Source organism: Trachemys scripta, chromosome 5 (assembly GCF_013100865.1).
Source record: "Trachemys scripta elegans isolate TJP31775 chromosome 5, CAS_Tse_1.0, whole genome shotgun sequence".
Lineage (NCBI taxonomy): Eukaryota > Metazoa > Chordata > Testudines > Emydidae > Trachemys > Trachemys scripta.
Window position 1 is genome coordinate 9,899,204 of NC_048302.1, and position 26,110 is coordinate 9,925,313.

At 48.1% G+C, this 26,110-nt stretch overlaps 1 protein-coding gene and 1 pseudogene across 2 annotated transcripts in view; one reads left to right on the top strand and one right to left on the bottom strand.

Annotated features, from left to right (window-relative positions):
• The first annotated feature begins 641 nt into the window (after window positions 1-641).
• Window positions 642-26,110, top strand: part of BTC (betacellulin) — a 34,754-nt gene continuing 9,285 nt past the window's right edge. For both annotated transcript variants that reach the window (XR_004646003.1, XM_034772808.1), the window contains exons 1-3: window positions 642-797; window positions 13,082-13,177; window positions 24,213-24,330. Coding sequence is in view for 1 of the 2 variants with exons in the window: in XM_034772808.1 (XP_034628699.1) it covers window positions 743-797; window positions 13,082-13,177; window positions 24,213-24,330 (269 nt within the window). In the remaining variant the exon portion in view is untranslated. The remainder of the gene's footprint in view (window positions 798-13,081; window positions 13,178-24,212; window positions 24,331-26,110) is intronic.
• The window catches only part of LOC117878628, a 239-nt pseudogene continuing 119 nt past the window's right edge, over window positions 25,991-26,110 (bottom strand).

A 26,110-nucleotide genomic window follows, 5' to 3' on the forward strand; every position in this document is an offset into this window, starting at 1 on the left:
TTCAAACCAGTTCTGTTTTACATGCACACACCCACACCCTGTGTCCACACTCTGATTGGTGTCTTTCATCAGCTTAGTTGCAGGGTGCATGTTAAACTGATGTGATTGTGTGTGTCCCCCCTCATCCCGCCAATTGCACCAGTTTCACGAAAGGGTGTGTGATTTCACACCAGTTCTGTTACACACACATACACACACCGGCGTGGATGGAAACAAGGGTCTTTCATCAGCTTAGCTTGCAGGGTGCATGTTAAACCGATATGATTGTGTGTGTGTCCCCCTCACCCCGCCAATTGCAGCCCTTTCACGAACAGGTGTGATTTCACACCAGTTCTGTTTACACACACCCCGGCGCGTGGATGGACACAAGGGCCTTTCATCAGCTTAGCTCGCAAGCTGCGTGTTCACCCCCGCCCTGGGCGTTGTGTCCACCACACGTCCTTGCACCCGCTGCCCAGCGCAGCCCCTTGGGTGCTCCCTCTTGCCTGCAGCGCAGCGCTAGGGGCGCGAGGCGGGCGGAGAATGGCCATAAGGCCCCGGGGCGCGCGACTCCCGGCCCGCTCCAGAGCCAATGGGAAGCGGCGCGCGCTCTGCGCCCCGGGCCGCCGGCAGGGGGCGGGCTGCGCTGGTTCGATCCCTGCTGTGGCCGGGTTTATTCGCGCTGCGGGGCGCACGCTGCCCGGGTGCTGCCGCTGGAGCGCTGCCTGGGGGAGCCGGCTGCTCCCCCACCGCCGGGGCTCGGATGGACGCGGTGGTCCTGGGCAGCGGCCCCGGGCTGCTGCTGGCGCTGGCGCTGGGTAAGGCGAGGACGGGCTGGGGGTGGGAAGGAGCAAAGGGCAGCTCCCACCTGCTGCTGCAATGGGAGGGGGGCGGCTCCTGGGGCGCTGCTGCGGTTGCGGGGGGAGCCCGTGGGGAGGGAGAGCCCCGCCGCCTTCCCCGCCAGCTGTTTGCACCCGGCAGGGGAAAGCCCCCAACTCAAACGTGGCAGATCGGTCGATTCGGCCCTTCCTGGGGTGCCCAGGGGTTTGTCAGCCCGGCTGCTTGCATGGTGACCTCGCTGGCCCCCACCCTGGTTCCAGGGGTTTGTGAGTCTCTTGGTTTCCAAATCTGCCCCGAGCAAGAGCGGGGCAGCTATTTTTAGCTGTAGAACAAACATTTTATTTTAAGGCACTTGGGGATTCAAGTTCTTCATGCGTTAAAATGTTAGCGAAAGAAAAACAGCGCTGCCCGGTGTAGCTAGGGGCTTTGCCCACCTCCCTCCTGTAACTGAAAACTGGGTTATTTCTTACATACTGGCACGGTGGGGTCCTGGAGCCAGAGATCAGGGTTAGAGCATTGAGTGTATCTGCCTACAAAACACCTGATGTGTCCTGTTTAAAAGCTGCAGTTTTCTGCATACCTTTGAGGTATTTTCAGTTAAAAACCTTATCAGGAGGTGGAGGTGGTGGTGATGTGGGGGTGGGATGGCTGCTGGAAGGATGTGGTCAGAGCCATTAGCGCTCTATGCAGGAGCCACCAATAGACTATTGGGCTCCTTGACCAAAGTAAGTGAAGAATCAGTTACCCTGTAGATTAAGGGTGCATTTATAAATGGCACGTGAAAGGTTAATAAGTGATTAGTAGCTGTCTTACAAATGGTTGATCAGTTGTTATAGTCAACACCTGGGTTATAACAATCAAGAACCGCTTTGACCGATGCACTTATAACCATGTAGAACACAGTACTGGTGTTGGTAACAGGTATATAGTATCTCCTAATCCTTATTAGCGATTTATATTGAAGATCTACTTTATAAAGTGTGGCCCCAAAATCTTCTGTGCTCAAAACATGTCCTGTTTAAAGCTTTCAGAAAGCAAAAAGAACCCCAAACCCCTTTAGATGTTTGATGGCTCTTAACATCTGAGAATAAATAGTAAAGGGTTTTTTGGCTAGCGTGTAAGTTGGTAAGCAATGTGCAGTTTTTAACAAAATACATGTTTATCAGTTAATGGTTGAATTGCTGCTTATTAGCCTAAAATGCATGCCTGAAATGTGTCAGCTGTTCCAGGCGCCTCTGAATGGTCCTTATTCCATCTCTCAACGGAGTCATTTAAATGATCATTTTAAAAAAACACCAAGAAAAATCTCATGGAAGGGGGAGAGAAAACCCAACCTAAAATAACATGGAGAAGCCTGGTAACTTTGAAATTAAACCTGTCAGAATGGGCTCTATGGTAATTCTGAGCCACTGACTTCTAATGGGAGTTCCTTGCAAGTATTTGAGGGATGGACAGATTTAATGAGTTGTTAGCAAAAGTGTCAAGTATCAGAGGGGTAGCCGTGTTAGTCTGAATCTGTAAAAAGTAACAGAGGGTCCTGTGGCACCTTTAGTCTCAAAGGTGCCACAGGACCCTCTGTAGCAAAAGTGGTGGTTTCTTGGCTCCCCCACCCTGATATAATATCAGCCCTAAAGATGAACTATAAAGGATTTTTACAAGACTTAGGCTTATCTCCTATTTTAGTCCTTTAAGATGTATAAAGAGGGTCCAAAAGTCTTTTTAAATAATTTTGTTTTTCAGTCTTAGGCTTTGTCTAAGCTTAAAAGCACTCTTCCACTGGTGTAACTATGTCACACTAGGGTTTTCTTTGCTGCTTTAACTATAGTGGTATGGTTAGTCCAGCCACACTGTCTAGAGTAGACAAGGCCATCGACACGGTAGGAATGTCAAGTCTTGCTTTCGATGGCGGAGCCGGTGGAGGCCTGGTGGTGTGTGCTGCCACCCCTTCGCTGAATCTTGTAACAAGCCCAGCTCTTTTCGAATGTGCAGCAGAATTATTGGAGTTACAACTGGCTAACAATCACTTTCCTTCACAATTGCTCCACTTTGCCTTTGTGCTGTCGTTTCACTGCTTGTCCGGTCATGACGCTGTCTTCTAGGGGCATTGGGACCTGAGGTGGGAGAGGAAATAAATTTCCAACAACAAGCCCTTCAAGCCATCTTGTACATGATAAAGAAGCCAGAAAGGGCACAAGTTCGTAATATTTCCCCTGTGTACGTTCCCTTCGGTGGGTTGGGTTGCCCTCACTGTTTGCGGAGGTGCGGTTTTCAATTTGATGCGTGTGGGGCTTTAAACCTGCCATTCAGTCCAGCATTTGTATGAGGTGTGGGGTTTCAATGCTTATCTGTCCCATCAGGCTGAAGGTCTGTTCTCCGAGTGCATGTAGTGATACCAGGGGAAGCTCCCCTGTGTCATCATGAGGCTGTACTCCACGTGTGTTGTTAGATATGTATTTCTGTGGGCACTCGGGATGGAATTAATCCTCCCTTTCCAGTCTTCCGAGGTCTCCCATTCACAGGATCCCCAAGACTTCAGATGATCCCAGTTGGTTGTTTTGAGAATGCCTGTACTGTTTCTTCTCAGTGTGTGTCTATAACAATCAGTATCAATGGGAATGGAGCATGCGGCTAGAAAAATAGACCCATCTCACCTGTGTTTTCACGGCAGGGTCTCCATTTTAAAGGCTTTGCTTTACCTAAGTCTGGATTGAAATGTTCTCGCCATCTTGGGGGGTGGTGGTGAAGTAATCTTTAAAGGTTCTGTTTTATTTTATTTTTTTAAAAACCCCTTTTAGAAGTATACAACCCTGATGAAAGTTGCCCTATAAAATGTAATGTTGAGGTTTCCCCTTACATTTTTTTCTTTGAATAACAAATAAAAAAAAAATCTTAAAAAACAAAACAAAACTGTGATTGGTAAGAGAAGTGCTGGGTTCCTGCCTGCTTTATGGAGCATGTGAACGCCACACAGCACAGTTCACTATCCAGAATTCTGGGCTTTTTACAGGCGTATGAAAACCAACAGCAGAACAGGACGCTGTTCCTAATCCCTTCTTAGTAACTCCATTTAAATAAACAGCGATGGCATTTTATATGTACATCAGCAGGGCGTGACGAATCCACTTAGCCAGAGTGAGCTGGTGGTTTTATCAGGTGAGAGATCCTGCTGATGGCAAAGGTTTCATTGGGGGAGGGCTGGGGGTGTGTGGGAACTCATGGTCGGATTTTCACACGTAGCAGCTGCCAAATCCATCCACCGCATATAGGTGTCTTAATGTCAGCTGAGTTCTTTCTGGCCATACGTCTCCAGTCCTTGGGGTTGCCGAGAGAACCTTCAGGTACAAGCGCAGTGCAAACCGATGCAGCCATGTCTGCCTGAGCCGGCAGAGAGACCGCTGCCCAAGTTGTGTGTGTGTGTGTGGGGGGCTGCTATTGTAGAGTGGGGTGTGGAGGCAGCTGGGGAAGGGACCTGGCCCCCGTTGTTTACAATAGGATGCTGCAGAGTGGGGCTGCTACCACTTCCTCATGGAGGGGGGTGCACGTCAGCAGAGGGCTCTGTGTGTAGGGGACCCTACGAGCTGAAACTGCTGTCACCCCAGCGCATACAGATTTATTGGCAAGGGTGGGGCTGCCCAGTATTAAGTGACTTGGAGGGGGGGCAGCATTCAGCTGGTGGGAGAGCAAGGTCTTCGTGGCCATGGGACTGAGCAGGATAAGGTGTGAGTTGGGATTCGGGGGGGGACGGGACGTGGCCCTTGGGGGATTTGGGATTGTGTGTCTGGGATACCAGTGTGTCTTTGCCTGATGATTACGCTTAGTCCGGGGGCTAGCAGACACTGAGTAACTTTTCCAAGTCCTATATACAAGTGGTAACTTACTTTCTTTTGACATAGGGTGACCAGATGTTCCGATTTTATAGGGACAGTCCCGATTTTGGGGGCTTTTTCTTTATAGGCTCCTATTACCCCCCACCCCCTGTCCCAGTTTTTTACACTTGCTATCTGGTTACCTTATTTTGACATACTGTGTGCAGTGTTGTCTGTAGTTGGCTCTGATTTCTGTCTGAACGCACACTGCCCCTATCCTGGGCGGGGGGTCAGAAATGATTATTTCCAGGTATTCCTGCAGTGACAGTCTGCCAAGATTGCCACGCAAACCTGTGAATTTGGATCTGGGTCCTAGACATTCTCGGTAGCCTTAAAACCCATAGAAGCTAATGCCTGATGATAAGCAGGGCATTCTCTTTTTGTGTTGCAGTTTTTTAGTGAAATCAGTGCAACAAATATTTTAATATTCTGCTGGTTTCGGGCTGCTTTCATCCCTACCCTGATATGCTAGATTTCAGCTCACCTGTTTTAAATAAGACTTGTAAGTTGAAAGTCCCTTGTTTGTACAGAGAGGAGGCACGCGTTATTCCATCTACCTTTGAGTGGAAGGGACTTGGGCCTGGCAGATCTGGGTCTTTGGGGAATGCATAGCAGAGGGGAGTACTGCCTTCCCAGCATCAACCTGCTTCACTCCATATGTGCCCTTAAATTCCTGGTCCATGGGGTTTGGGCTGCATGGGTGGGAAGGGGCTGGGGATTTCTGTGCTTTTGTGGAGTCCACTAGGACCTTTAACATGCCAGTTGGGGTATAAGATGTGTTCCCATGGGATTCTGCACATTCAGAGATTTGTTACTTCCCAGTGTAGTGTAATTGAATAGAATTTGCCCTACTCTGGGCTGTAGCTGTCCTGCAGTGTGGGGATTTTTGGACTGGCAAGCTCTGAGTACTCTTGTGTCAATAAAATTAGTATGTGCGCAGACATTGTCATTAAGAAATTATGCGTAATGTACAATATTGTTTTCTTATTGACTGGCAATAAGGGGGTTCTTATGGGGTTTGGCAGGAACATTTTTTTTATTGTTGCTGGAAGGCTCAAAAGAGTTGATGACAAACTCAGTTGCTTTGGGGAGCCCACGCGCTCCTGCTAAAGTTTGTGGGGAGCTACCTGTCCTGGACTCATTCATAGATGTTAAGGCCAGAAGAGACCACTATGTTTAATCATCTAGTCCAGGGGTAGGCAACCTATGGCACGCCTGCCAAAGGTGGCACGCAAGCTGATTTTCAGTGGCACTCACACTGCCCGGGTCCTGGCCACTGGTCTGGGGGGTTCTGCATTTTAATTTAATTTTAAATGAAGCTTCTTAAACATTTTAAAAACCTTATTTACTTTACATACAACAATAGTTTAGTTATATATTATAGACTTATAGAAAGAGACCTTCTTAAAATGTATGACTGGCATGCGAAACCTTAAATTAGAGTGAATAAATTAAGACTCGGCACACCACTTCTGAAAGGTTGCCAACACCTGATTCAAGTCTGATCTCCTGGATAACCCAGTAATTTGTGTGGCAGACGGAATTATTCTTTTCTTCTAAGTAGGTGAAAGCCACTGAGTCCAATAACTTGTGATTGGATGACAGTCCTATGAAACCTGGAGCCATGACCCCCTGTAATCAGCCTTTTAGAGCCCCAGTCCCTTCATGTTTACTCTGGACAGCCCTCCCACTGGCTTCTGAACAGAGGGGAAATGTCTTGCCCAAGGTGTCCCAGCAGGTCAGTGGGAGAGAGTCAGCATCTCCTCTCTCTCACCCAGACTGAATTTAATCCAGCCAGCTGTCATCCAGGTCCTTATCTCCGCCAACCACTGGGAGAGCAAGGGAATTTTGTCATCCTAGCCAGGTTACTCGGGTGGGGGGGGGAGGCATGTGTGGGATTGGACCCTAAGCATGGAACTAAAATGAAGTTAGTTAAACCGAAAGCTTTAAAACAACAGTGCCTTGGTATAGACTGTGTGAGAAATACTTGGCAGGAAAGGCTTCCTGACATGGGACTGGCTCTATATTTAACACGTGGGATAGATCCTCTGTCCCATTTGCTAGAATGTGATGGTGCTTGATTGCTGCCATATTAACAATTCAGGAGAGAACGGAGTTCTGTCCAGCTACAATTACACTGGTTTTGCAGTGGCTTTATTTTGCTATTCTACAGTTCCTGAATTTGAGTCATATTAGACATTTAAGCCAAGATTTTCATAAGCGACTAACAATTTTGGGTGCCTCCAGTTTTAGAGACCCAATCTGAAAGGGGCCTGATTTTCAGAAAATGCTAAGGGTATGTCTACACTACGGGATTACTCCGATTTTACAGAATTCGATTTTTGGCAACAGATTGTATAAAGTCGAGTGCATGCGGCCACACTAAGCACATTAATTCGGCGGTGTGCGTCCATGTACCGAGGCTACCATCAACTTCCGGAGTGTTGCACTGTGGGTAGCTATCCCATAGCTCCCGCAGTCTCCCCCGCCCATTGGACTTATGGGTTGAATTCCCAATGCCTGATGGGGCCAAAAATTTGTCACGGGTGGTTATGGGTAAATGTCATCAGTCAATCCTCCTTCCGTGAAAGCAACGGCAGACAATCATTTTGCGCCCTTTTCCCTGGATTGCCTGGACAGACGCCATAGCACAGCAACCATGGAGCCCGTTCATCCTTTTTTCACTGTCACCGTATGTCTACTGGATGCTGCTGACAGACACGGTACTGCAGCGCTACACAGCAGCATCCCCTTGCCTTTGCAAGTTGGCAAAGACGGTTACCGGTCATACTGTACCGTCTGCTGCTGTCATGGGGGTGCTCCTGGCTGGCCTTGGTGAGGTCGGTCGTGGGCGCCTGGACAAAAATGGGAATGACTCCCCAGGTCATTCTCTTCTTTAAGTTTTGTCTAATGGAGAGTCAGTCCTGCCTAGAATATCAGGCAAGCCTACTAAAGAACCAGAGAGGCAAACGGCCGCTCCGGGTCAGAGCCCCAGACATGCCACTTCTATGATGAGCTGCATGCCATTCTAGGGGGTGCCCCTACAACAAGCCCACCCATTGCTTCCCTCCTCCCCCACCCCTCCCGGGCTGCCTTGGCAGTTATCCCCCCATTTGTGTGATGAATTAATAAAGAATGCATGAATTTGAAACAACACTGACTTTATTGCCTCTGCAAGCAGAGATCAAAGGGGGGGAGGGGAGGGCGGTTGGCTCACAGCAAAGTCGAGTGAACCACCATTCTGCACCTGCTCAGCCTATAGCTGAAAATGGGGATCTGTGATCAGCACTAGGGTAGAAGCACAGGCAGGACTGAATCTCCATGTGTGTGGGGGCCTTTGGTTGACACTGGTAAAATACAAAATGTCCCAGGATATGTACGTTGGGGAACAGTTTTAAACGGCAGCTTAATTTTTTTATTTGCAGCAAAATGTAGAGGTCTAAGTATCTGATTGTGAGCCCTGGGAGCAAGGGGTAGGCTGGGGAGGTGCAACCGCGTGGTGCTGCCGACTGGGAGAGCAGCCCGAGGCAGAAGCCTCCACTGGTATGATATTCCAGGCAGGACTGAATCTCCATTACACAAAGCTTAAAGAAGAGAATGACCTGGAGTCATTCCCACGTCTGCCCAGGCGCCCCCGACCGACCTCACCAAGGCCAGCCAGGAGCATCCACGGGACGACGATGATGGTTATCAGTCATACTGCACCGTCTGCCGTCCACAAGGCAAGGCAAGGGGATGCTGCTGTGTAGCGCTGCCGCACTGCGTCTGCCAGCAGCATCCAGTAGACATACGGTGACAGTGAAAAAAGGCGAGAAATGATTTTTTTCCTTTTGCTTTCACAGGGGGGGGGGGGGGGGGAAGGAGGAGAGAGCCTGACAACATATACCCTGAACCACCCACGACAATGTTTTTGACCCTTCAGGCATTGGGAGCTCAACCCAGAATTCAAATTGTTTTCGGAGAGTGCGGGAACTGTGGGATAGCTACAGTCGTCAGTCACCCCTCCCTCTGTGAGTGTCCATTTGATTCTTTGGCTTTCTGGTACGCTTGTCTCAGGTCCTTAAGTTTCACGCAGCACTATGTTGAGTCCCTGTTGTGGCCTCTATCCAGTGTGGCCTTGGAGATTTTTTTTTCAAATGTTTTCTCATTTCGTCTTTTGGAACGGAGTTCTGATAGACAAGATTCATCTCCCCATACAGAGATCAGATTCAGTATCTCCCGTACGATCCATGCTGGAGCTCTTTTTTGATTCTGGGACTGCCTGGTCACCTGTGCTGATGAGCTCTGCCTGGTCACCTGTGCTGATCAGTGCTCCACGCTGGGCAAACAGGAAATGAATTTCAAAAGTTCGCGGGGCTTTTCCTGTCTAGCTGGCCAGTGCATCCGAGTTCAGACCGCTGTCCAGAGCGGTCACAATGGTGCACTGTGGGATAGCTCCCGGAGGCCAATAGCGTCAAATTGCAGCCACACTAACCCTAATTTGAAATGGCAGTGTCGATTTCGGCGCTACTCCCCTTGTCGGGGAGGAGTACAGAAATCGATTTTAAGAGCCCTTTATGTCGAAGTAAATGGCTTCATTGTGTGGACGGGTGCAGGGTTAATTTGGTTTAACGCTGCTAAATTCGAACTAAACTCGTAGTGTAGACCAGGCCTAAGTGCTCATTCTTTGAAAATCAGGTCGCTTTAAGGTGTCTGAAAGGAGGCACCCCAGATCTGTACTCAGTTGGCCTTGTAGGGCTGCAGGTGCATCTAAAGAAGTGAGGTTCTTGCCCACGAAAGCTTATGCTCCTAATACTTCTGTTAGTCTTAAAGGTGCCACAGGACCCTCTGTTGCTTTTTACAGATTCAGACCAACATGGCTACCCCTCTGATACTTGAGGTGCATCTAAGGTAATGATTTAGGCCCTGATCCTGCTGTCGCTTAGACTTATGCTGAACGTCACCCATGAGTAGTCTGATGTCAATGGAACTGCTCCCATGCTTGCATTCAGCAGGTGGGCAAATGTCAGGGGATTGAGGCCTTAGCTTCTGTGTGAATACACTGTCCAGCTGTGAGACTAAATGATCCCGGCGTGAGTGTGGGATAGTTCTGCCCCTGTGGTTCGAGCGGCTCCATTGTCTGTGGGATGGGGGAGCCGTGCCAGCAATTTGCATTGCCTCCATGAAGCTTGGCTTTGTGTGCCAGTGAGCAGGTGCTGGAGGCAGGCGGGGCTGTGAGGAGCCAGAAGGTATCTACTGTTGTGCTGATCCACCCACCTCTTCCCCCCACTCCTGCCCCGGCAGAAGGGGTGTGGGGATGCAGAAGCTACTGCGGTCTTCCCACGGGCTGAGAAGCAGCTCTGCTGGTTGAGAGGGGTGATTCTGTCCCCACCCATGTCCCTCAAAAGCAGGCGTGTGTTGCTGCCGCCTTCGGTGCGGTCTGTGTTGCTCTGGCCGTGGGTGTGGTGGTGCGGAGTAGGTGCATGTGCTCCGAGCAGCCGCCTCTCTCCCTGCTCGACTGCATTCATTCATGAGAGGCATGCCTGGAGAGGGTGCGGCCTGTTCCCAGGGAGACTGAAATACACACAGAACCGCCCTCCCCACCACCTGCAAAGCAGTAACCCTGCCCTCTGTGCAACAAGCTGGTTGGCAGAATAGCCCACCAGAACGTTTACACGCAGGCGAGACTTTGCTCTGTGGACACAGTGCTGAGGAAGGGGAGGGAGCTCTTTCTGCTCAGAACAGGTGTAACTTGCCGCTTCTCACCTGTTTCCCCTCGACTGCCCCTGGACGCTATTATGGCAGGCTTAAAATAAGGAAAAGAATTGTTTCTCTTGCCCTTCCCCTGCAATTATCCTAGATCAGTGACTGAGAACAGCAAGCCAGGCAGAAAACTCAGCAAGGCACGTATGTGAAATATGCGAGATGTTAACTATCTGGGTACTATATTCTGTATTTCCAGGGTCGTGCAGTTGATCTGATGGATCACTTCTGTTTCTAACTGTGGTGATGTAGGTGTGACACCCATGCTAAGTAAAATGGAAAACAGATCTAGGATTGTCTTGACTGACCTTTAAACAGCGGTGTAAAACTATGCATAAAGGATAACCTACTATGGGCAAGGAGCTCTAGAGTTGGATTCTTCAAAGGCACTCCCTGGTGATCTATCTCTGGTAACATTCCCATTGACATCAATAGGAGCAGAGTTAGAAATACACGTAAGGGTAGGATTGTAAAAGTGACTAGTGACTTTTGGATGTCTCCGTTTTTAGGAATCCAGCTTTTTGAGATGCTTTGAAATGGCGTCATTGTCAGAGGGTTGGCGCTCAACATTTTCTGAAGATCAGGTTCCTTCAGGTGTCTTGGATTGAGGTATCAAACTCACCGGTCACTTGCAAAAAGCCCACCATATACAATCTCGCCTCATGACTTCTTTAAGGATCCGCAGCACTCCACTCCCACACGTGTTCCTCTGTGGAGAGGAGAGAAGGTTGTTTCAGTCTTGTCCTTAATGTTACAAGATATTCAAATGAAGCAATTAGGTCCATTGACCCAGCAGATCGTCAAGCATCTCTGAGGATAAAGCTTGATGCACAACCAAAGGCAATTGCTTTGTTTGAAAAGCCTCGAGCAGTCATGTAGCAATCCTAGTTCTGACTCGGCTGGTAATGGGGGATCTGACCCTCTTTTGGGTGGGACCCCTAGTTTGAGAAACGCTGATTTGGGGCACCTGGCATTGCCCACTGTCGGAAGACCGGATACTGGGCTAGATGGACCTTTGGTCTGACCCAGTATGGCCATTCTTATGCTCTGAAGGGCTTTACATGTTTATTTTCCATTTTTAAATACATATCCCTGTAGTTTTTGTTACAACACTGTGAAATTTCAGATTTAAATATCTGAAACCCTGACATTCAAGATTTTTAGCATGTGGAAATTTACAAAAATGGACCGTGAAGTTAGCAGGGCCGTGGTAATAAGTAGTGGAGCCCTGCAGTGCTGTCCTCTCTCTCTCCTTGACTTTCGGTCCCTGATCCCGCCCCGGACGCGGGTAGGATGAGAACGGAGCCTCTTGTGGGTTTCCCCACAGTGGCGAAGGGTGGGTCGAGGGAGAAGGGAAAGGCGGCTGGGCTTGCCTGCTCACGAGAGGAGGTGAGAAAGAAAAGCCTCTGTTGTCCAGGCTCTGCCTAGAGGTGCTGGGGGCTCTGGTTCCAGTAATGAAGTGCTGCTTCTTCCCAGCCTTCTGCCTGCTTCCCTGCCCCATGCAGCATTGTGAGGAGCCGGGCGAATGAGTATCTGCTGTGGCATGCCGCTCTCCCTCTGAGCAGGGCAGGAGAGGGCGTGCTGGCTAGGACCTCCAGGGGGCCAGTAGCTGGAAGAGGAATGAAAGGGAGGGACGAGAGATGGGGAGACACTAGGATGGGGGAAAGGGGAGAGTTGGCAGAGGCGGCAGCAGTGGTACCCACAGGTGCTGTGCATTTGCCTTTGGGCTGTTTCCATCCTGTGCGGTGCTGGAAGCAGCACAGACCTGTACTGAGCACCAGTCCCGTAACTTCCTGCTTTTCCCACGGGCGCCAATGAGAATGCCACTGTGGCCTCATGTTATCACAGGGCCCAGCCCCCTCCCTTAACGGGGCAGTTCAGCCTGCCCCACAGAGAGAGCCTGACCTCCTGCTTTCTGAGCTCAGGCCCCTCTCTCCTATCCTATGTCCTTGCCTCTTGATGGCCTTTCTGGGAGCCCGCCGCCTCGTGCCGTCTCCCTGCCAGCTGAGAGGGCAGGCGTGCCAAGACCGCTCCGACCACGGCTTTCCTGTGGGATAGTGCGGGACCCTGCCTGATCGCTGCTGGGCTGGGTGTGGTAAGGCTTAAAATGTTAATGACGAGGTATTTGCTGGAGTGAGCCAGGCACACTTTCTCTTGCTTGTGCAGGGGTCTGGCGTGCAGGGGAGGGAGGCCGTGTTGTGCAGTTCCAAGATCACCCTGCTTCACTCAGCGCGCGTGTGTTGATTGCTAGAGTTTTGGCCTAATAGGAATTACGTGGCTAAGGAATCCATCAGACGGCATGAGCCTTAAAGAGTAGTGATCTTCCCTCTAACCCAGTTGTTACTTTCCCTTCACTCATTGGCATATCGTTGCTCTTGTACCACATTTCAAAGTGATCAAAGTAGGGGACAGTGGTCAGGTTAGGTCCCTAATGAAACGTGCGGTGACATTGCTTGGTGCTCCATTCCACTCCACAGGTGAGCAGAGGTGACGCACAGAGGATGTGGCCGGGAATGTGCACCAGATTTGTAAATTAGGCTCAGGCCTTTCTAATTCCCAGCTAGCTATCGGTGGTAGCGTCTACCCAGTGCCTAGCCAGAGCAAACGGAGTCCTTTGAAGACCCTGGTGTAACCTCTTTTTGTTTTAATTCAAGGCCTAGCTGTTTTCAACGGTGTGGGTGCCAGCTGGAACGTGACTGCTGACTACGGAGCGAAGAGGCCCGTATGCAGCTCTCCGGAGGACTGTGCAGGTAACTCTGCGTTCTAACAAGATACCGATTCAGGTTAAAAGCAAACCAATGAGTTGAAATGGTACAGTCAGTATAGGTCTCAGTGGTGCTTTCTGGCCTGGTGCTGCAAACCGCCAAGGCATTTTCAATGCTCCAGTGTCCATCCTGGGGTAGACAGGCCTGCAAGGCGCATACTGATTCTGCAACAGTATTTTAATAACTGTGTCTTTGCAGCCTGAAAATGAAAGATAATGTTGACGAGCCCCTAGCTGTCTGCCTTGGGGATGTGGCAGCACTGCATACAACTCCTGAAATAAAACTCTTTACACTGCAAACTGTTCTGGATCCAGTTTTGCAAACCATTTATCCCGTGCCTCATCAAAGAGCTAATTTTCCCGTTCCTGGTGCACGCTGACAAGGTTAACGCTGGCCATGGTTCCACTCGACTTCCTTATGATCATGCTGTTTTATTGCTGCATCATAAGAGGGAGAGTTCAAAAGCCCTTACCCCGAGCTGTCATTGGGCAGTGGTTATGGAATGTGCCGCTGGCGTTTCAGGCCTTCTCAGCTGCATTTAGACTCCACTCACGTGGATGAAGCTCATGTTATCCAGTAAGGGAATTCCCCCCCCCCCCCCCCGATCTGGTTGCCAGGACTGCAGTGTGCCAGAGATACTTTCTTATGCTTTCTGCATGTCCTTCATCCCAGTTTTTTTTAGCCTTCGGATATGCACACCTGGACCCCATTGACTCCAGTGTAATTTATACACCGGACCCAGGATGGTCTTAAAGAAACATCAGAACTGCCATTGCCCAAATGTGGGTCTATTGCTTCCCTGATATGCGCGTGCCCATCTCTTGGGAGCATGTATCGTCGCAACGTGGGTATAGCATCCTGCTCTGAAAAGAGCAGGAGACTTGAGGGAAAATCCCTTCGGGAGTTGTCACTGCTCTTCAACTCATAGTCTGACTCCCTTAGACTTCTATGTAATATGGGCAAAATCAGATGTAGGAATTAATTGAATTTTGGTGGCTTCCTGCCACCCATAAAATAGCAGAAGGCTACTTTCTGCTGGGATCAGGTCAGACGGGTACATCTTGGTATAACGTACCAATTATTTTCTTTAGGCTCAGTTTTGTGCCCTTGTTCCCCACCTGTTTGAAACAAAGCCCCCAAATGAAATTAACCAAGATCTCCCCAGTGCAACAGTGGTGCTGCTTGAAGATCTTGTTAACTTTGCTTTATCTGGTGTGGAAACAAGGGATTAGGAAGGGGTATCACTGACTGTCATCCAGGCCGATGGTAGGAAATGGGATACTTATGGGCCTCACTTGTGTGGCAGCAAGATGCCAAAGTATCAGCCACTCACACAAAAAGGATCAATGCAGCAAAAATTCGGTATCTACTGAAAAGAGACTTTAAATAATAAAACATTTTAAATCCTATTTGTATTTTAAAAAATAACAATAGAAAGGTGGGATTTTCTAAAGCACTCAGCATGGGCCTTACTCAGCTGTCATCAAAGTCAGTGGGAATCTTACCTTTGATTTCGGTGAGAGCCGAGTTAGGCCAAGGAGATGTGAAAATCCCTCCTACAGTTGTCTTGTTACAATTTGAAGAAAGAGAAACTAAAGCAGCGTGCACACTTGTGACTTTGTCAGTGGGCCACGCTTATTTTGATTGGTAACATGTAGGAAGAATTTAGAATGGCTTTCCTTAAAGAAATACTACAAACCGAGAGCAGCAGTATGTTAGAGAGGTAAGTTAGATTCATTTCAGCCTTATAACCGGTGAATTGCGATGCCAGGAAACTCTGACCGTACGGAATGCATTGATAATGGGAGCCTTAAGGAGCTGGGGAAACTCAGTGCATTGCCTGTAATGGAATGATTTTAGGAACTGATTTTCAGCCAGTTTGCCATGCCCACACGAGAATGTTTTCCCCTGGCAGCATGGGATTTCCACTTCGGACACCTGTTTTCCCTCCTCCAATCCTGCACTCATCGCAAGATCTGGCTGCTGCTGCGGTACTGTCCTCTCTTTCAGGGAGACATAGACATGTGGCTGCAGTTCGGGCTGCTGTTTTGTGGACTGGTATTACAACTTAAATGAGAGCAGCGTCAATCAGCTGCTTCTTGCAAGGCAAACAAACTCATTTCTTTATGATCCACCCAACAGTTTAAAATACCCCCTTAGGCCATTCCTGATGTAATTGGGATCTATGATCTAGTGGTGACGCATTCGAGTCCAGTAGCCAAATGCAAGCGCTGGGTGTGTGTGAGACTTCTGAATGTCAAGACCCTAAATTCAAAGAAACTGCCTGATCACACCGTGTCACTGTTGAGCATTTTGAAATCGGAGGATTTATTACCACCTCCTCCCGCTTTAGGAACCAGATGACCGTGAAACCACTTTCATTGAATTTCAATTATTTTTAATGAAAACGTCAGTAATATTTTGTCATGGAACGTAATTAGCTAGGAGGTAACGTGATGTCTGTATCAGTATACTTGGTTAATACAGCCCCGTCCTCCCCACTCGAACGCGGGCAGAAGGCATATTTCTTTACTCTGAGCATGCTCACTTAACAAATTCTTACATACTCATGAGAATTATTTTTCCACTCTTAGAATCATGGAATCCTAGAATATCAGGGTTGGAAGGGACCTCTTGAACCGTTATAGACGCTAACATATTATAAACCAAGCACACCTCAAATACAATACAGGAGATCCCCAAAGAAGAAATGAAGCCTAGGATTGTTGCAGATGCAATGAACAGAGAAGTCATTGTTAAGCAGCTAGAGGTATGCATCAGTCCCTTAAGCCCATCTAAGCACACAGAGGCAATAGTAGTGTGGCACCAGTCAATGCCGATGACGCACTTACAACTGGAATTTGCTAAATACAAGAATTTGAACGTAACTGGCCTGCCGGGGTCTGTGACACAATACTGAGGATAGAAGAGATGCTGGTGGTGACCAAAAAGCATGTACAGGTTGGTCCAACAGAGGTATTTGACACCAACCTTATCTATTCAAGAGCGATAGGCCTACACTCAAGTTCATGAAAGGTTGACCTCAAGAATGTTTTGTCACAGGCATTCACTCCTGTACCAACGTCAACGTTCACTGCCTCTGGTGACATGAGGATTGCCCGGCTAAATCTAACCTAAAGAAGCAGCTGCTGACAGAGGTGTCAACTAGACATACTTCAGAAGAAGTCACCTTCTCAGCAAATGATGTATGACTTGTCTTTGACAGGGGCAAAGACTTCAGCACAAAGAGTGTCACAGGCTCTAACAGAGCTACAGAAGCAAGCAGAGTGCATCAATTGAGTACAAGTAGACAGCTGCCTCCACGGAAAATTGTCTTGACAGTACCTGAAAATAAGAAACAGTTGATTGACATCATTTTGTGCAGAACTCATTCAAGACAAGACGTTTCACCAGCGACGCACTAGCTGGTTATTGCAGGCAGACACAACATCCTCCCAGTTGAAATAAACCAGGCAGGTGTGGTGATCAGCAGAGAGGAAGCCAACGACATCCTTGCACAACAAACGGTGTGGGTTGCAAAAGAACAACCGTTGGGAAGTCGGAGTTATCAGGTGATGCTGATGTACTTGCCCTACCTCTTGCACCATTAGCTTGAAGAGTGCGTAATGTTTTTAGTGATCACGGAACCCCCAGTCTGAGAGAGCTGTAATGGACAGCTGTACTACTGCTAGGCAACACCGGAACATTGTACCAGGACTCCTAGCTGCCTGTGCACTCTTAGATTATGGTACAGGAACTTCCTATTTCGGCCTTGTCAAAGGCACTGTGGTGACGCTCCTGCAAGCTACGTGTTTCCTTCTCTGCTGGGCAGCCAAATTCATGACTGCATGCTACAGACACTCAAATTGTGCCACCGTGTCTGAAGCACGGTGGAAATCATCTGCCGCATAAATTGGCAAAGGTACCATGTAAACACCAAAGCGCTCCGTTCCTTATCACCAGCTGGGAAGCATTTATAGAAAAATGTCCAACAAGCACATCTTCAGATGTGTGTGGGAAAATGTTTGGTCTCCCCGTGCATCAGCACTCGATCCACTTCAGTATGGGTGGATATGCGATGACCGTTCCAAATCTGTTTCCAAAAATTGTACCAGACAATGTCTCACTTGATAAACTTCAGAATATCTGGAGGAGCAAGTGCTCTTGTGGGAGTGTGGTACCATGTAAATCTGTGAAATGTGGATATAACAGTGCCAAATGGCCTTGTACCATATTCTGTGCAGGACATGGAGGTGAAGAGTGGGGTGTGTGTGTGTGTGTGTGTTTTGCAATGACCTGACCAAATCAGCTTTAGCATTTGCAGATGAGAATGTTGATTGACAAATAGTGACCAGTATTGGAATGAATTGCCTAGGGAGGTTGTAGAATCTCCATCATTGGAGGTTTTTAAGAGCAGGTTGGACAAACACCTGTCAGGGATGGTCTAGATAATCCTTAGTCCTGCCATGAGTGCAGGGGACTGGGCTAGAGGAGGTCCCTTCCAGTCCTATGATTCTATATAGGGTGACCAGACAGCAAACGTGAAAAATCGGGATGGGGTTGGGGGGTAATAGGAGCCTATATAAGAAAAAGACCCAAAAATCGAGACTGTCCCTATAAAATCGGGACATCTGGTCACTCTAATTCTATATCAGGACACTCAACTGTAGTTTGAATGAGAGAGAACACTAGTAATCATTTATGATTCCAAATGAAGCATTTGGTTAAAATTATTATTAGAATTAGAACGTTGTGTATGTGTAATCATATTTGTTGAATATTTTTCACATTAAAACGAGTGGGCAGTGTTTCAAATGAAGATTGAGGTCTGTGCTGTAACCCTCGAATCCCCTCCTCATGTATCCCTGTTGTTCACATATGTATGGTCATTGATGGATATTGCGAATGTTAAATACATGCATTTCAGGTATTAGAAGTCTTCTACCTTGATTTTGTATGCCCCACATCGTGCAAATGCTTACTGATGATGGGGTGGTGAGAGTGAGATGACGACACTAGCACTGCTGAGCATTTTGATATATTGACGTCAGGCAGATTCTTAAAACGGATGATTTTGGGACACCGAATCCACCAAAAAGCCTTGTATGTCCCCGAAAGCAAGGCTGACCCGAGTGGCCACCATGCTATTCTCTCTTCCCCCCGCCCCCCCAATACAGTCTCTTGGGCTACCATCCCTCTCTTGCAAACAGGGAAGACAGCAATTAGGTTTAGATATCCTGGCCATTGAGAACATAATCCCCTGGGGTGCTGGTGAATATTGCTTAGTACCAGCATGGTAAGGCTACACTCCAGACTAATTATTCTTTTGTACTAGAATTAACTTTTAACCCTTGTGATGATTACTTCTGGGAGGGAGGAGAACTTCGTTTCTGCTCTGCTACATCGCTTGCCTCTTGCTCTTGGATAGGGAATTTAGGTGTTCACAGTTCAGTGTGCAGGTAAGGTTGCTTTAGTGAATAGTAGATGACGAGAGCTTGGCATTTCATGCATACTTAACACACGTTAACAGCTGGTGAGCTCAGATGGTCAGAGCCAGGTAGGACCTTCCTAAAACTCTAAGCTTGTTAAATATTAAGAATTACATCAAAAATGGGCGGGGGGGGGGGGGGGGGAGAAAGAAAAGCTCTAAAAACTTAAACTGGCCAAATAATTCACACTGAATAGCATTCAACATGTTTGTGGAGTCTCTCTCTTTCCCGCCCCCCTCTCCCCTCCCCCTGCTGCCCCTGTTGGCATGTTGTCCTGCAGCAGGCTGTCACATTTTTGAATGTCTGTCTGAAATTCTTCCTCAATCTCTTCAAAGAATAATTCACGGTCTGTGCAGGGTGTTGTCTGCGTTCATTGTGTTCTGAGCTGTGATGGTTCTTTCAATCCCGTGGTGATATTTCTAGTCCCTGATTGGGTGATTCATTTCACGAATGAGTGCGCCCTGGGACTCTCATAACCTAAGGTGCAATTTGAAATAGGTATTGAGTAATAAATACTCAGATAATACCTTTTCCAGGAGTACTTGCAATAGTGACGTTCAGGCATTTGAATATTCATGGAAGCAAAAATGTTCAGACATGTTCCTACAGAAATTGTTGGTTATTGCTGTGCCTTCGTCTCCCTATCCCGCATCCTCCCTTTCCATCATGCATGCCTTTTGCTCCTTTCTTCTTCCCATGTTAACTTCTGTTCCTCTAGCTTCTTCCCCTGGCCCTGTAGTGTGGTAGCACTTTCGTGGTGCTGGGACCTCCTCTGAAATGTCTCTGGTAATGGCTTCCACTCCTGAAGAGCATGGGAAGGTTAGGGGTTCAGTGCCAGTTGACTGAACTCTTGGAGGAACTCTGCAGGTGTCCAAAACAGGGGGACTCGTTGAGAGAGGCCATTTTCCTTGATCACACCCGTCCTACAGTGAATTATTAAAGCATGGAGGGTTAATTCCAAACACTCGGAAGAGTCCCTGAAGTGGTGTAGTTTTGGAGAGGTTCTGGGGTCCATTGGAATGCAGCATTCGTGCACCGCGGTTAGTGACAAGTGCTGTGGGCATGGATGGATGGATGATACGGCCGAGGAGTGGAGAAGAGTGTGGTGTCCATCTTGCCCTGACCAAGTCTGGCTTCCATGGTTTAGCGGGAGGTGGCTTTTCTTTGGCGTGGGTAGAAGCACCGATGGGTTCATGCTGGTAGGCAGAGGATTTATGCAGCAACTCGCTTGGCTGTTGAGACGAGGCTCCTTATGTTTGGTAAGAAGTATGGCCATTGACCAGCGGGAACATTAGAAGACTGAATAACGTTGTCGTCTTTTATACAATAGTGACCGGAAAAAAGTATGCGTGTGCCTTCCCTGATGGTGTAGGTGCTTTCTGAGATCAGTCAGTGTAACCTTAACCAGATTAAACCTGTAACCTCCTCAGGCTGAATACCTTCCCGACAGGAAACTTAGGAGCAGTTACAGGCCAGAATTGGAGCTGGCTCTACTAGAACTGCGGTGACCGGGAACTTACAGCACTTAAGAGCTCTGCCCAGGGAAGAGCTGCTAGTCTGGGGAGCCTGGCAGGTTCTGCTGGGAAAGCTGGTAACCTCCCCAGGCAGGTAGCCAAGATTATTTCCCTCTTCCTCCTTTCTGTGAAATGCCAGGGAAATCTCTCTAACACAGAACCAAGGCTGCATTATCAGGCCTTCCAGAGTCAGGAAATCCCACTTATAATATGGGGTCCATAAAGCCATGTTGTGCCTATGTGATAACGTCTACTCCTGGTTTTTACACGTAACCTTTAGAATATGAACGCTGCGAGTGTTGTCTGGGGGAGAAGTAGGATGTTCATTGCAGCCGTTGCTGTGATTGGAGCAACTTGGACAGCTGGGATTTCCTGACTTGAGGGTCACTATTGTTAATGCCCCGTCATAATTGTACACTTTTTTCTTTTTTGCAAGTAATTTTTATTATTCACTTTGTGCTGGGTGGTGCTATGAGACCCTACCCTCCTGGTCAAGAAGAGCCATGCCATAGCCAAGGGGAACATCTGCTCATGTGTGTGACGGCTCCTTGGCTCACACAGCAATATGGCTTTGAGTAGGAATACCTCTCCGATACCCTACTCGGTGTATAGAGCTGTGCTCAAATACGGGCCAGAAGAGCTCACTTACCCTACTCACCGCCCCCAAGTACCCACCCAGGGTTCCAGTGACAGCCATGTCCAGGGACCCTGTTGTAACATGGTTAGTAGGGTTAACCATGTTAAATCAATTCTAGGGTTAACTGCCCCCCCTCCAGGGTACCCCTGTGGGTCTCAAGTCTCCAGCCATCTATGGGTGGATATCGTCATGCTGTCTGGAGTGGTTCACGACTGAGTGTGCCAACCACAGAGTGCACACACCAACCTGGTGGTATGTTCTATACCTAGATTTCACCAACTCTGTAACAAATGTGAACTCCCGGATCCTTGTGACAGTCTTACCATGGAGTGACAGACAGTCCCTGTGGGCTCTCCAGTCTATCTTGTCACCCAGGCAAAAGCTGGACTTTGTGATAAATGGTCACTTACCCCAAAAATCACAAAAGATTCAGGTTTCTCTCAGTTCCAAAAGACCAGTCACTTATGCCAGGTCAGTTTGTACCTTAAATCTCACACCAAAGACAACATTGGTAACCAATCCTATAGGAAACTAATGAATGATTTATTAACTAGGAAAAAGAAATGAGTTATTTATAGGTTAATACAGGTATCCTATATGCTCAAATGAGTTCAGTTTATGGTTCCAAAAGGTGACATTGAATGTCTTTTCAGGGCTAACCCAGGTTGACCCTGAGGATCTCTGCTTTTTGTTGCATAACTCCAGCCCTTGTAAGAGTTCAAACAGCAAAGAGATGAACAATCTTCATGTCTACTGTCTTTATTTCCCTCTTCCTACATTCCAACCAATGGGACGAGTCCTTCTGCATGTTCTTCTCCATGGGTAGATGGGGCAATCAATAAAGCTTTTGTCCTACAATGGCCCACTTAATTTTAATAGTCCTTCTGGATGGGTGGGGGAAGCTACTCTTCCTGTCTGTAGTCACAAGTTCAGGGCAGGCATTTTTACAATTATAATACACATATATTGTACTTTGTAGCCTGGAATATAGATGTTACAAGTAAGATTAATGCAGCAATTTACAAGCATTTTCTAGAGTATAAACACATCCTTACAAGTCTAACACCTGCCTTGAACGATATTAACATATAGGTGAGCTGGACTGGTTTCCAGCTATGAATTTGTCAGTGCTCAGCTGACACCTACAGGCTTGGCAAGAGTTGGCACCTGCTTTACTAGCGTGTCCGGGATCCACGTCCCTCTCCCTCCAGATGGTGGTTTTAGGGTTGCAGCTCCCTGCCATTCACTGTGCTTATCACCCAGCAGGCCTGCCCTCAGTCCAGCACATGCAATTCTGCTCTCTCCCATGTGTGTGACAGCGTTACCAGCAACCTGCCAGCGTTTACAGAGCACTGTCTGTTTACTTAGGACAAAAACAATTAGAGAAAACGTCACACAATAGTAAACAGTCGACACACATGCTAAGCTTACCACGTGTCACCCATCTTCCACTTGGAGAGGCTGGCAAGTTCCAGTCCTTCCAACCCTTCTAACAGGGTTTTGCTCTCTCTGTTAGTCTTACGACAATTTGAGGATCAAACGGGGGTCCCTGAGTCAGTTCACACTGCTCCTTTATACCAACAGCCCATTCTTTTCTTGAACCCAGTCTATGCAGTTCTGCCTAGGGGCAGTACTTCAGTGGAGCTGGTTACCTGTCTGAAAACTTGTAGTAATTGCCCCCTGCTGATTTTTAGTTCCTGGAGGAAACCGTAACCTTCTCCCAGGGAGCTAGAATACAATCCCTCGCTCACACAAGTACATGTAACATTTATCGCTGCACAAGTCTCTGAGTATTCTCTGTGCCTGTAGTGCACCTCCACTATACTAGCCTTTTGAAGCTTCCATGCTTCGGAGGTCTACCTCTGGCACAGTAGTAGTTATTTGCATTACTGTAGGGCCTAGGAACCCTAGTTGTGGATCGGAGCCCCACTGGCTTAGGTGCTGCAAAAACCCAGAACAAAAATTTGATCCCTTCCATAAGACAATAGACAAGTGGTAACGGAAACGGTCAGTCAGCAGTGTTTGGTGTCCTTGGCCGTGGTCTTGGCACATCAGCTGTCTAGCTATTGCCAAGTTTTTTGTAGCGATTGCAGCAAAGGAGTGTTTGAAGGAGGGATTGGAAGGAAGGACAACGAGGTAGCTCTGCAGATGTTTGTTAGGAGCGCCTCCCAAGCATAAGGGGCAGCTTGGGTGAATACACGGAGGGATTTGTTTGAACAAGTGGGCAGTGGAGACTGGCATCCTTGGGGAGCAGGAGTGGGAGTCAACATTTTGATAGTATATGAGATGGTAAGTAGCGTGGGGATAGATCAGGCCAGCAGTTGTTTGGCCCAATATTACAACAGGAGACACTGTTTTCAGCCATGTAGAGACCTAGCTGTGTCCCAGAAGTGCTCTTCAGATTCTCTCTTAGCCATCATAATTTTAGCTTCTATTTTTTCTGCCATAGCTGGATGGGTTTCTTTAGGGCTGTGAATATCTGCTGTGATGTTTTTCATGGCCATGTTAGTAGCATCTATCCTAAGATTTTAATTTCCGTCTTCTGACTGGCTCTTTGAATCATTTTCTACTGTTTAGTGTCACTGAGCTACTTAGTTCACAGGATTCCCCCCTGAAAGATCTGGAACTTAGTTATGTGGCTGTCACTGTAGCCTAACGACTCAACTAGAGTTACTTATTGAACCAAGTCCTGTGTTACTTAGGGCTCCGTAGATAATAGCCTCTTCTTTTGCACGCTCGAGAACTAGCTGTTGTTACCGGTGTTGAGAAATAGCTTCAGGAAGCTTTGCCCTGGTATGACATTGGAACAGTTTCTTTGAGAAGTTGAAGTCACCCATTATAACATTCTCTCCTGATCTGGAGATCTATTAGCATATGTGTATTCCTATAACTTGGGATTTGAATCCATGAACGTTCTACTGCATGATCCCATGCAATCAGAATTTCCCCCTGTAGATTCTATGGACTCCTTTAGCTACGTTGCTACTCCCCCACCTCTGACCTAATCTGTCCCATTGCCAGATATTGTATCCCATTGACTCTTGCCATCTGACCATGTTCCTATAATGTCTGCAGGATCAAATCCCTCTTCAGTTGCCAAGTCTTCTAGCTCGCCGATCTTTGCTTTGAATTTTCTTGCAGTGGTTTGGACGCTTATCCGATGAGGGGGTTGACAGTGTGCTTATTTTGAATTAACTCCTTCAACTGACACCTTATAGCTCCTCTGGAATTTTACCTTTGGGGTTCGGGCCAGCATTTTATCCACCTACATAACATACAGAATGGAAATGTTTTGTGAGGAGCTTGGCAGTGAAGTTGATCGTTCGTAGCTTAAACCTGGTTTTGTGTCCTTTTGAAAACTCGCTTTTGTTTTTTTGCAGATAATATCACACAGTTGAGGCGGAGAGGGCACTTTTCTAAGTGCCCCGAGGAATACAAGCATTACTGTGTCAAAGGGCGATGTCGATATGTCATGGCCGAAGAGACGCCAGCTTGCGTGTAAGTAAAACTTCCAAACCACGGGGAAGGACATAAAATTGCACTAACCGGGGCTTGAAACAGTGGAAATATTTAGCTATCGGCACGCTGACTCCTAACTAACTTGATCCACGTAACCCCTGCTTGCTTTCTCGGCACTGGGGGGCTGTTCCAAAGTGTCAGGAGCTTTTTGAAAGGGTGACGCAGACGCTCCTACTGAAATGTGAGAGCATGAAAGTCTTGAATCTGGTTCAAGGTTGGAACCTTTCCCAGGCCGGCTGAAAGTACGCAAGCAAAACCTTCTGTGTCAAATAGTATTTAGGTTTTCCAATAACACAGAGGCACACAAGTGATGATAGTGGGAAGGAGCCTTTTGTGAAACCTTTCTTCTCATGGCAAATGTAAATAGAAAGCTTGGCTAGTTGTCTTCCTAGGTACTTTGAGTACAAGTCTGGGGTAAACAAATTTTTAACTAGAGATCAAAAATATTCATACAGGGCCTGATCTTGCTCATATTGCAGTTAATGGCAAAGCTCTCTCTGTCTTCAACAGCAGCACGATCCGTTTCCTGAAGCAGCTTGGAGAAGGGCTAAGATTGTATGCTGTAGCAGCCCGAAGGGTTTGATCTTTCCCCTGCAATTCTAGCTAAGCTGCTGTTAAATTCCGTTAAAATATTGTCCGCCTGCTGCTTTCCAGCAAAGCTGCCCTTCTGTTCTTTGCCGGGAAGGGACACTGGATCAGCTTGCTCTGAATTGGAGTGGTCAAAGGTTGTGACGGGTTGGACCCTCCCCTTTTTGGGGTGCCACCTGATGTGCTGGGGTCCCACTGAGCCTGCCTCTCGCATCAGTCTGGGCTTCCCTCGTTCTGTGTTGCTGTGACCGGCTGTCAAGCCCCTTTTCAGCCCACACACAAGTAGGGACATGCCCAACTGTAGAATCACACACAGGCCTTGGCTACACTTGCGAGTTACAGCGCAATAAAAGCCGCCCACAGCGCTGTACCTCCCTCCCCGTCCACACTGGCAAGGCACGTACAGCGCTGTATCTCCATGGCTACAGCGCTGCAGGTACTCCACCTCCCCGAGAGGAATATGTAGTGACTACAACTCCCGGGTGTCAATGTGAACGAGGAGTTAACTTGCTGCGCTGTGATAATCCCCTTATCAAGTGGCCACCCTTCTCATTGTTGTGATCGGCTCCAGGAATGCGGAAGTGCCGGTTTCAAAGCTCCGTACCAGAGAGAAAAAGCAAATGTTTGGCTGTTTGCTTTGAGTGAGTGAATGAGAAGCAGGGAGGGCAGGGGGGTTGGAATTGCAAGGCAGCGTTCTCAGCACCCCAAAAACCACTGTCTCCCCCCACACTCCCTGTCACACTCCACCCCACCCCTTTTGAAAAGCACGTTGCAGCCACATGAATGCTGGCATAGCTGCCCATAATGCACCGTTCCCAATGCCGCTGCAAATGTGGCCACGCCCGTGCGCTGGCAGCTGTCAGTGTGGACAGACTGCAGCGCTTTCCCTACTCAGCTGTACGAAGGCGGGTTTAACTCACCGCGCTGTATAGCTGCAAGTGTAGCCATACCCAAGGTCTGCGATCAGCTCTCCATGGGAGGACTTGGCTAGGGGAATGGGCAGCACTCCAGTGCTCACACCCTCTGGAGTGTAAACCCAAAATAATATTATCTTGCGCTGTATGGAAAGATCTGCACAGCGCAAGCTCCTAAAAATTGCCCCCTCCCTGAATGTGGAAGGAGATAGGCACAGCTTTTTGCGCCCCCCCCCCCCCCCCACGACCTCATCCGG